The following is a 12,178-nucleotide window of genomic DNA, read 5'->3' on the forward strand; positions in this document are numbered from 1 at the left end:
GAATAGCAGTGTTTTTCCAGTACTTATATTGTTGTGAATAAAAAACCACCGAAAAAAGGATTTAAGATAGGAACTTGAAGTTGAAAACAATTGCCTCAGAAAAATACTTGCAGTACCCTGGAATCCTGTAAAGAATCCCAGAATACCCTGCAAAGGGAGTCCGGACCAAGCAACCTCTAATCACTAATGAAATTTGCAAGAGACGTTGGAGTTACTTGAATTAACAAAAAAAAGGGACTTAAGCCCACTTTTCATGGGGGTGGGATTTGAATCCCCCTACTTATTGCTAGTATGAGTATAAAAATTGATGGTTCTGTGAAGATAATACCAAACCCCAGCCTGTTTCAATCTAATGTACATATGTTGAAAATGGGAATGGGGAAAATGGGGCATGGTGAGTGGCCCTCATGGTGAGTCCTGACTGATAGTCTGTGGATTGTCCCCGCCCTAAACTTGGAAAATTTGTAAGTGCCTGAAAAATGCTTGATGTGGAGGCAAAAAAGATTATAATTCAAGGAAGTTCTGAAAGTAGTTTTTTTATGTCCAGTTTTTTCTAAATTTCTCAAGCCATCAGATAAATATAGAAAGTGATTTGAGGGGGGGGGGGTAGAAATTAATCTCTCATCATTGCTTCAATGTGACTAAGCCAGAATCTGGGTTTCTGTGGGGCGGCTCCCCTCTTATTACAGAAAAAATGTTATCTCTGTAACAGAAAAGATTTCAGTAACATCCTTACCGATAAAAAGGTGGAGATATGCGGGGGAGGGGTCAGAAAAATTTTTAATTGCGCTTCCCCCGTATCATAAGCTAATGATTTGTTGTTGGTCTGCCATGCTTATTTTTGCTGCTAAAAATTTTGGTTTAGTTACCTTGACATTATCGTTCAGAAAAATGATTACCATATATGGAGTTATTGATTTTGTTATGTGGTTTAAAAAGCTATCGAATAAGGTATCCAAATATTCTAGTTTAACTTCCCCCATACCATAAGCTAAGCTATCGGATAAGCGGTTCAAATATTTTTCTTTTTTTACTTTAAAGTCCGATCTGGCTCATTGCATGTTTTGTATAGTGGATAAAAAAAAATACATTATTATTATTATATATCATGTTTCTGGGGTGTGTCAAGCTCGGTCCCTTTCACAACTCCAGAATTGGGTAACTGCTCCATTGAGAATTATTAGCAGTACTTCTAGAAGCTATACAAAAAAAAATATTATTATTGATGCTCCTGAATATAAACGTTTTCAAGGTTTGAATAAGCCCGCTGGCGTCCAGATCCTTAGCTCAGGGTATTTGCTCCTTCATTCACCCCTGAAGTCGCGTATTTCCCTGATTCATAGATTTAACGCAAAGAGACTGGGGACCTTGTAAGAGTGGGAACTGGTGGTAGTGTCGACAAAAAACTATCAGCACCATCTTGCATTTGGAGACACTTGGCATTTTTTCAGTGTATAAATACAAATAATTAATTTAATTAGTGTAATCGGTAATATTTAGGGTAGTAATAAGTATCTCATCTCAGTTTCTGACAAAAAAAGATTGCAAAGTATGAAAAAATGTCAAGTTTCGTCAAACGCTAGATGGTGCTGATAGCTTTTTTTCTCGACACTTGCGCCAGTTTCCACTCTAATAAGTTACCCATACTCTTTAAATTTGCACAAGAATTGGCAAGGCAATTTACCCACTGTCTCGCGAACCTCTGAGCCCCATCTTGAAAAAAGAAATATGCAAACTGATACAAGAAATGATCAACTTCCCAGTGTAATGTTAACAAAATACTGATCCTCTAAAATATAATTTGATTTTTAATTAAAAAAGGGATAAGCTCTTGGCAAAAAAATGAATTGAAGATATTGTTTAAGAATATTTATGATCTCATTCCAGGATTCAAAACTAGTCATAGATAAATTGAAAACCGGTTTATCACCCCCTGAAGACATTCCATTTCAAGACTTAAGTACAAACATTGACGATACCTCCATGCCACAGCACCTTGCAGCGAACGGCCACCTCACTTTTTCTAGTATGAAGGAGGTTGGCTTCTCAGTTCGTGGTACAGTCAGCTCTGGAAAGGCAAAGCATCGAAAACTACTTAAAGGCCTGTTTGCTGTTAGCAAGGTATAAATTTTCTCTTTTTTAAGATTGGCCTATTAGGGAGTCTTACATTTAAACATTTTTTTGTTAGAAACTTTGATTGGGGAGGAGGTGGGTTCCCAGTTAAAAGTATTTAGAATAAAAAAGGTGTGTTTTTTTGTAACTATTTATAAAGGAAGAACCAAGAGAGAAAGAAACATAGTTAACGCTATTGCTAGCAGTGGTGTTAATTCACGAAAACTGGGGGAGAAAGGTAGCGAAATGTATTTTTTCAAAATATTGGGGGGGGGGGTAATTTCGTTTTTCGTTCTAATTTTTCAATGAAAATTTAAAAAAAGGCACTTTTCAAAGAAAACACCCTCCAAAAATATATTTGTTAAAATCTGCAAGGTGGGGGACAAAAAATAGAGGGGTCATATGCCCCCTATTAGCATAGTCTGTGCGGTTCTTTAAATAAGCTGTACAAAACTGAGCTCTTTACTTTCTATATTAAAACTCAGCTAATGAAAAATTTAATCTTAGAATTAAACTCAGTGGGGAAAATGTGCGTATTTTCCCCACTGACCCTGAATAGGACCTGAATTTCTGACCCTGAATAGGAGGGATAATTATTTTGCAGGGCTTCATAGTCGTAACATTACTTACGGTTTTCTAATGTGCATAGTAAATCAGCTAAGTTATTTTTAATAAAGTTTAACATTTTCAAATTTATTTATTTTAAATAATATTATAATGATTAAATTTAAGTTTTTTTTTTTAGCAAACAAAAAGTGGTCTTTTTGAAAAATTTAAACGTTTCTGATATAATTTCAGAGGTAATTTTAAAATTGAAGTGGAAGTGGCTATTTTAAAATCCATCATTATTCATGATTCTTTAGTTCGCTTTCTGTGGTTAGGGGGTTTGTATTTATGTCTTTGTAGCCCACTCTACAGAATTATGTGCATACACAAAGTGACACTGTCGAGCTATAAAGGAAAAAACTAAAGAGTGGCGTGAGGTAGATAACAACGAATATGAAATCTTTGCAATATAATTAATTTTAAAAAATTTAACTTTAACTTTTAACTTTTACTATTTGTGAACAATATTGCTATTTTGATAATGTAGTTTTATTAAAAGGCCTTTTTTCATCGATGTAGCTATCCTATCCTGCATACCTTATGTGTGACATCTGTGACAATCGTGGCTTATCTGTGACAATGTTGCTATTTTGATAATGTAGTTTAATTAAAAGGCCTTTTTTCCTCGATGTAGCGATCCTCTCCTACATACCTTATATGTGACAATTTTCAAGGTCTTTTTTAAGTCATTTTTCTAACTTCGAAAATGATAAACCAAGTGTAAATATTGCCAAGGTAAGTGCAGCTTTTCAAGGTGCGGTAAGCAAAAAAAAAATCCTGAAAACGTCATCAGGCATTGCCCAAGACGTTTTCTTGCCTTTGCTTAAATCAGAGAAACGTACTGTGTAAAATTCCTTTTTTACTCTTTCTTTTCTGTTACATTTGAAATTAATGAATTAATGAACAATTCTATCTGTGTATCATTTATGTTCGTGATCAATTGAATGTTTCTTCTTTTATTTTTCGGTTTCTTTTTTTCCTTCATCTCAAAAGTTGATCTTATTCTACATGTAGGGACTGTAAATTGCTCTCAAGTCTATGTTTTTTTGTTGTTTTTTTTTAGCCTGGTGTCGGTTAGGATTAATCTATTTTTAATTTACTTGTTGTATATATTTTGATTATTTATTTTGTTTTTTTTTGTGAAGAAAGGCCAGTTTTTCATTCAATTCTATTAAGGGCAAAGAAGTCCCACGTTTTCCCTCAAACAACTTATATAAATATAAAACAATATAACAACTTTTACAACAACTTTTATAAATATAAAACAATATAAAAACTTTTATAAATATAAAACAATATAACAACTTTTACAAATATAAAGCAATATAACAACTTTTATAAATATAAAACAATATAACAACTTTTACAACAACTTTTATAAATATAAAACAATATAACAACTTTTACAACAACTTTTATAAATATAAAACAATATAAAAACTTTTATAAATATAAAACAATATAACAACTTTTATAACAGCTTTTATAAATATAAACCAATATAACAAATTTATAACAATTTTTATAAATATAAAACAATATAACAACTTTTATAAATTAAAACAATATGAAAAGTAGTTTGGCATTAAGCCTCTTCCCAAAATAAAGACTTCTTGAAAGAACCCCCTATTTCCTTAAACAATTTGAAAACTATTGCAGAGAATTTATTTTTTATTTGATTACTACCATTTATTTGTGCTGTGTTTTTAATATTGTTAGAAGAGTAATTGATATTATGAGAGCTAATTTTTATTTCTTTCTTAATTCGTGGCTTCCGCCTGTGGCCTGTCGTCAACTGGGATTCTTACGAAATGTAAGTCATGATACTCTGCATGAGGATAGATGAGTGTTTTAGTGGTGATGGAAAATGGTGTGGTTCTGGGGTGTGAACTCTTTCCCACTTATGATTTTTTCGTGTTTTTTATAATTTCAACGAAGGAATACTGAACAAAAATGGAATGAAATTAAATAACACAGAATAACTAGGAGGTCTTTTTGTTGAGGGGCACAGTGGAGTTAGAAATTATTTTTGAGATTTTTTGAAGAAAGATGGAAAATGTCAAGAAAACAGGGGAAAAGGAGAAGGACGATTAAATGATTTCGAAACTCTTTATTTTTAAAGAAATGGGATATCCCCCCCCCCCCCTCGCAAAAAAAGGATTATAGTTGAATAGATCGATAGCTACATGCCTATCAAATAACAATCAAATTGTGGACGAAGCTAGATCATATGTTTTCAAGTTAACTATGACATGAGTAGAAAATATAAACGCTTTAGGCATCAAACTATTATTAGGGTATGTCAAGTACCCTGTTTTCACAATTAAAAATTCTCCTGACTTCTTTGCTATGAGATTCATTCGAAACCAGTTGTCCACTGTAGTTCCACCTGCTTACGATTCCGCCTTTGATCCTCTTTGGGAATTTTAGTGTATTTTCTGATGGCAGTTTACTTCAAATATCTGGAATATCTCTGTATCACATTCTTGTGATTCTGTTTCCTTAAAACTTCGGCAGTTTCTGTCACACCTCTTGCTCTTATTATTATCCGATTCATGCCGTTCTGTTTCCTACAAATATCGGCAGTTTCCTTCAAAACTCTGACTTTTCTCATTCTCACATTCTTGAAGTTTTCTGTCCTTCAAACCTGTGAATCTTCTCATTTTCACAGTCTTGTGGATCTGTTTCCTTCAAAATTCGACAGTTTCATTCAAACCTCTGGCTCTTGCGGTTCTGTTTCTTTCAAACCCTAGCATTTTCCTCAATACCTTTGGCTCTTCTCAATCTCACATTCTTGTGATCCTGTTTCCTTCATACCTCTGGCGCTTCACATTCTCACTTTCTTGCAGTTCTGTTTCCTCCAACAGTTTCCGTCAAACCTTTTGTTTTTTCTCTTCAAACCTCGACAATCTCCTTCAAACCTCTGGCTGTTCTTATTCTCACATTCTTGCGGTTCTTTTTCCTTCAAACCTTGATAGTTTCCTTCAAATCTCTGGCTTTACTCTTTCTCATATTCTTGCAGTTCTGTTTTCTTAAAATTTTGGCAGTTTTCGTTAAACCTCTGGTTCTTCTCAATCTCGCGTTCTTGCGATCCTGTTTCCTTCAAACCTCTGGTGCTTCATATTCTCATATTCTTGCAGTTCTGGTTCCTCCAACAGTTTCCGTCAAACTTCTGGCTGTTCTTATTCTCGCATTCTTGCGATTCTGTTTCCCTCAAACCTTGAAAGTTTCCTTCAAATCTCTGGCTCTTCTGTTTCTCATATTCTTGCAGTTCTGTTTCCTTGAAATTTCGGCAGTTTCCGTCAAACCTCTGGTTCTTCTCAATCAGGAAACAGGACCGCAATTCTTGCAGTTATGTTTCCTTCAAACCTCTGGCGCTTCACATTCTCATATTCTTGCAGTTCTGGTTCCTCCAACAGTTTCCGTCAAACCTCTGGCTGTTCTTATTCTCACATTCTTGCGATTCTGTTTCCCTCAAGCCTTGAAAGTTTCCTTCAAATCTCTGGCTCTTCTGTTTCTCATATTCTTGCAGTTCTGTTTCCTTGAAATTTCGGTAGTTTCCGTCAAACCTCTGGTTCTTCTCAATCAGGAAACAGGACCGCAATTCTTGCAGTTCTGTTTCCTTCAAACCTCTGGCGCTTCACATTCTCATATTCTTGCAGTTCTGGTTCCTCCAACAGTTTCCGTCAAACCTCTGGCTGTTCTTATTCTCACATTCTTGCGATTCTGTTTCCCTCAAACCTTGAAAGTTTCCTTCAAATCTCTGGCTATTCTGTTTCTCATATTCTTGCAGTTCTGTTTCTTTGAAATTTAGGCAGTTTCCGTCAAACCTCTGGTTCTTCTCAATCAGGAAACAGGACCGCAATTCTTGCAGTCCTATTTCCTTCAAACCTCTGGCGCTTCACATTCTTGCAGTTTTGTTTCCTCCAACGGTTTCCGTCAAACCTTTTGTTCTTCTCTTCAATTTTCTAGTTGTCCTTATTCTCACATTCTTGTCGTTTTGTTTCCTTAAAACCTTGACAGTTTCCTTCAAATCTGTGGTTCTTCTCTTTCTCATACTCTTGCAGTTCTGTTTCTTTAAAATTTCGGCAGTTTCTGTCAAACCTCTGGTTCTTCTCATCCTCACATTCTTGTGACCCTGTTTCCTTCAAACCTCTGGCTCTTCACATTCTTGCGGTTCTGTTTCCTTCAAACTCAGCATTTTTGTTCCATCTTCATCAGAGTCCTTTTAGCCTCTCATTCGGTTATGTAATTATGAGGGCTGAAGACGGATTTATTACCTATCACCTCACCCTTAATGGGTTTTAGACTTCTAATGGGATTTTCTAGCTATTTTTTACACTTCAAGGCTCGACCAGCTACTGATTTTAGTAAATGACATTAGTGAAATTAAAGCAAAATACAGAAAAATGTATTGCATAGAGTGGCAATCTAATCTTTTCCTTGGTATACTATTAGCTGAAAACTTTACATTGCAGTACGCTGTGCCAATCTTATCAAATATAAATCCCTAGGAACCTAGACATACTTCAAAGGTTGAAGCACATGCTTTCCAGCTTTGCTATGGAACGCTATTTCATTCTCAGTTTCATCTTATTTCTCTTTCTACGCAAAAATCTATATGGATATTTTTTCCATGATATTTTAAGTCTATTCTGGCTATTTTTTTCGGAAGTTGAATGTTTGTAATTGAAACTAGCCCTTTTTTAACCCCATTTTTTCTATTTAAAGTTAATGCATTATTCAGACTTCTTCTTTCATTTTTTTCATTTTTCGTTTTTTTTTTTCAGCTAATTTTTTTTTTTTTTTTTTTTTTCGTTAAAAATCTTCATGTTGGTATGTCACAAATTAATTTAAAAAATAAGCAATATATAATCCCAACGCTTCGACTCCAATGGACTGGATTTTAACCCAATTGTAGGCTCATTTTCAATTTAGAATTCTAAGCCACGAAATTGCAATTTAATTTAACCTTCTAGTATTTTTAAAAGTGAGTAAAATGGTCTAGTGTTATTGTACCAACAATTTTTCTGTTTCGTTAGAAAAAAAATGGATTGTTTTTTCCCTGTGTTTAGTTCTTACTCTATTTGATTTACTTGTCGATAGTTTAGAGATTATTTAAAGTGAATTTATCAATAGTTTATTCTTATTGGTTCGAGTTAAATGCTGGATTGGCATCACATGTTATAAAAATCAAACATCAAGTCTCATAATAATTTATGGCATTCTTCTTCTCTTAAAAATTGTCATTTGGTGCTCTTGTTCATACCATTCTTCGTTACAGTTTTAAAAACAAAGAAAAATTGAGGTTTTTTTTTTTAATAACGATCTCTTTTATGCAGTAAAAAGGTCCATTTCAAAGTTGTTTTCGCATTGATGTGACCCCTCGTGTGCGGCTGAATCCAGGTTCCAGTAACATTCTGATGGAATTCGTGGTCGCTGATGACAGATTTATCGCCAGCAATTACACCACGCCAAAATTCCCCCAAATTGCAATGTCTTGGAAATTTTACATCAATGCAATAAAAGTCAAAATTGCCATGAAAATGGGCCTCATTCGTCAGCCGTAAGCTTCCTCAGATCTGTCCTACGGCTGTTTTTTCTTCACCTTGATCCAATCATCTATTTGTGACTATTCCGCCATGTGGTTATCCACTTTTCTGTCAAATTTATGGATTATAGCATCTTTTCATGTGAAGGCCAGACTAGTTGTTAAGTATGCAAAGCTATCGGCGGTTAAACCTCTCCTCAGCTTGTGTCCTTGAATTTGCTTCTTTTACTTTTGCATGGCTGCATGGGAAACTTCCAATTGTCTTCCAGTCTCCTTTTTTATACCCGACAGCTCGCGGTATTGCCTACGATGTTCTGATAGCATGAGGGTTCCTGCCACACCCCGCCTTTCGTCTGGTTTTCCCCCTCTGGTGGCCTCTTCAAGATATAAAATTCACTTCAAGTTTTGTCATGGAACTGTCATTCCTTTGTTATCTTCAAACATCTGGTGGCTGAACTTTAAAGTTAAGCTTAATCTATAAATACTGATTGAGAATTTGATTTATTATGGCATCATGCTTTCATATAGCTCAGTTATGTATTTATTTTCTTTTTCTTTTTTTGTTTGTATAAAGATTTTTTTTTTTTATTAATTCCATGTTTATTTTTTAGTTAGTTATATAATGGTGGTATTATGTATTTTTCAAATTTGTCGTAAGAGGTCAATGTTTTTTTTTTTTTTTTTTTTTTTTTTTTTTTTTTTTTTTTTTTTTTTTTTTTTTGCTGGGTCTATAAACCTCTGTATTGCCTGAATAGTCGATTAGTTGTAGCAAAAAAAATGGTGTTGAGTGTTATTCTTTTTCTTTTTTAGTGTTTGATTCATTTTACCTGTTTTAGGGCCATGGAGCCTACTGGAGAGGAATATCTATTTTTGTGTTTTTGTTGTTGTCGACATATGGTTGATAAACGAACTTGACCTTTTTTCCACTTTCAGAGACAACAATTTATTGTTAGCCATGGCTAGTTTAGTTCGTGTGTTCAAATACCTTGACTCTGTGTTTTTGCTTGAAACCAAAATATCCGGACAAGATGGCTTCAACTATAAGCCATTTGTTTTACTTTGGAATAAGTTATGGGGAAACAGAAAACGTGTCTTTAATTTCGCTGACAATTTTTCAGACTGACAATGCTACTTCAAAGGAAGACTACAGTGACTTGCCTCCTATGCAGCGAAAGAAAAAGCTACAGCAGAAAATCAATGAAATTAATGGGAAAATATTACAAGAAACTGCTACAAGGTAAATGTCACTTATCATTAAATAGAAATGTTACTTATGTCACTTAAAAAAATATTATCTTGTGTACCTTATTTTCGTTTGGGTGATACTACGGGGATTTTCTATTTAGAGGAGGGGTGATGGATCATAGGCCCTAGTATACAGTTGAGTGCTGGGATGTGTCGAGATATTGAAGCTATCGAAATACGGACTTGTAAGATTATGCTGGGTCAGGCCTTCACTATTTATGACAATGCGCTTAAGGTTCTTGGCCTCGAGTTCCTTTTTAACCGCCATCAGAGACTGATTTTCCAGTTCGGCCCTTCACTTCTTCATAGCAGCAAATACAGTTCGATCCTGCCCCCGCTAGCCCCCGTTACGTCCCGTACCCGGAGACAATACAAGTTTAACCCAGTGACATGCCGTACGACTCGCTACCAGCATTCCTTTGTCCCCTTTTTTACAGACATGGTCAACAAATTCTAAGAAAAGTAATATGGTTTTATTCATTTTTTGTTGTCGTATTTGTTATTTAACTTTGCCGTATTTGTAAAAACCCTCGGTATTAGTACTTTTAGCGCTAAAAAGAGTAAGTTTAATAAAATATAATAATAGTAATAATATATTGAAAGCCCGTCGTATACAATAAATGCACAATGACAGAGTATGCAAAAATGCGAAAAGAAGAAACAAAAAGAAAACATACTAAAAAATTACAACAAAAGCAACAACTTCTTCGAAAATAGCAACAAGGACAACAACTTCTGAAAAAAAGGGAAAATTAAATAAGCAAACTTGCCCACTCGTGCTTTAGAATTGCTGGTTTTGTTTTTTGCCGGCTAATAAGTGTCTCAATAGCTGGATTTGGGTCCGCTAGGTTGTAGCGCCGAATCAGAAATCTATTTTTCGTCCAAGGTGAAAAATTATTGGTTTGCCAATAATTTCTAGAAAGGGGTCACATATAATATATGTGGCAGAGCGATAGCGTTGTAAATACTTGCCAATAGTGGACGGTTAAATCTCAGAATGGATTTAACGATCAAAGCATAGGAGCTGGAAATCCGCCGTTCAAGATGTGAGATCGGGAGAGAGCGGGTATGCTGTAATGATGTACCTATTGGCCCCAGATATACTATTTTATCAACTGGTTTTACTGAGCAATCACCTAGTGTGACATTAGTAGGGGGGTCATTCTTCCAATTGTAAAGCAAGACTCCCAACTTTTGTGAGTTAAATTTCAGACCGACTTTCTCGTAATTGGACTGCAGACATGAGAATATTTATGAAAGGCGGTTAAGCGTCCGGCTGAGATTCAGCGTGTCATCAGCATAGCATACTAGGGAGATGTCAATGAAACTGAGAATGCATGATGAATTACAGCTGTCTTGAGGCTCAATAATGTAGTCGTTGAAGAAATTGGGGAATAAAACTGCCCACTGACGGGCACCTTTACGGACTGGTATCAAAGCTGACCGTGGGGCTGGCGGAAGGCCTTTATCGGGAGGGAGCTTGAGTCGCACGCGAAGGCGAGAGTAAAGATCACGGAAAGCCTGAATGATATTTGAGTTCGCTCCTCTTTTTGCTGAGTTTAGCAACATAAGTGCAAGAATCAATGAATAAAACGCTCTCTGCGGGTCTAAGCCACCGATTCCTAGGCTTTCTCCTGATTTGTGTGCATCCAGGAGTGCATATGCAACGACATGGAGCGCTTCAGCACAACCAATACCGCGTTGGAAACTGAACTGTCTTGGTGGACTGCCACACAGTTTCTCAAACTCATCTACAAATAAAAGTTCAAATAGCTTGCAAAGAGACGTAACAATCGTGATTGGACGGAAAGAGGAGCATTGCATGATAATTTTACATTTTTTAGGAACTGGCGTAATATCTCTAATTGAGAAAGTGGTTGGGACAAAACCCTGAATGAGGATAATCTGAATCAGGAGAGTTACATGACTAACGAAAGCGGGACCACCACTTTTTAAATAGAGTGCGCTTATCTCATCAATCCAAAAAGATCGTTGAGGTTTAGGTGAGAGATGGCCGTGCACACAGCTCCCTCTGTTACAACATAATCACTCTGAGGACAACTATCTATGAACTTTTCAAGTTCAGCTTTGCATCTTTCGTTGAGGGCTGGGTCAGGGGGCAAAAATTCTGACCCATAGTATGCGTACCATTCAAAATCAGGGATGGTAGATGCGGACAAAGACTCATCTCTTTTAGAGGACAGAAAACGCCAAAGGAGAGAAGGATTAATTTTGGCCCTTGTAGATTCGATATCAATCATCTTTTTTCTGTGACCTTTAGCTCCTTCGCGAATTTTCTTTTTGTGAGCAGGCGGATTGAATTAACTACCCCCGAACGGGGTCGTCCACAAGAAATCCAAAGTTGAAGCCGAAATTTAGACTTAGAATGGGTATCTACTAACTCTGGATTTTCACACAAGCAAGGAAGGGTTGGATGACGGGGTCTACTTAGAGGGATGGTAGCTTTTTCAGCATACGAAGGGCCTGACCCATTTCTGCGCAATAAATATCGACTGATAGTTGTGTTTCCTCCTTTGAAAGAGCAGTTAATCTAGAGAGAAGATGGAAAGGGACACGGATCTTACCAAGGACTCTGGAGGCTTCATCTTAAAATAAGACAGGGTTAATTTTACGCCAATCACGGCAAGACCTAGGAGGTGTTTT

The 12,178-nt window shown here is 35.9% G+C and overlaps 1 protein-coding gene across 3 annotated transcripts in view; it reads left to right on the forward strand.

The window, feature by feature from the left end:
- Positions 1 to 12,178, forward strand: part of Cip4 (formin-binding protein 1-like Cip4) — a 175,529-nt gene that overhangs the window by 125,810 nt on the left and 37,541 nt on the right. For 2 of the 3 annotated variants that reach the window (XM_089104402.1, XM_089104404.1), the window contains 2 exons: positions 1,888 to 2,121; positions 9,388 to 9,506. In XM_089104402.1, coding sequence (XP_088960528.1) covers positions 1,888 to 2,121; positions 9,388 to 9,506 — 353 coding nt within the window. The remainder of the gene's footprint in view (positions 1 to 1,887; positions 2,122 to 9,387; positions 9,507 to 12,178) is intronic. The other variant, XM_089104403.1, reaches the window with a different exon arrangement.

Source organism: Artemia sp. Qi Xiang Cuo, chromosome 18, assembly GCF_049724085.1.
Source record: "Artemia sp. Qi Xiang Cuo chromosome 18, ASM4972408v1, whole genome shotgun sequence".
Taxonomy (NCBI): Eukaryota; Metazoa; Arthropoda; class Branchiopoda; order Anostraca; family Artemiidae; genus Artemia; species Artemia sp. Qi Xiang Cuo.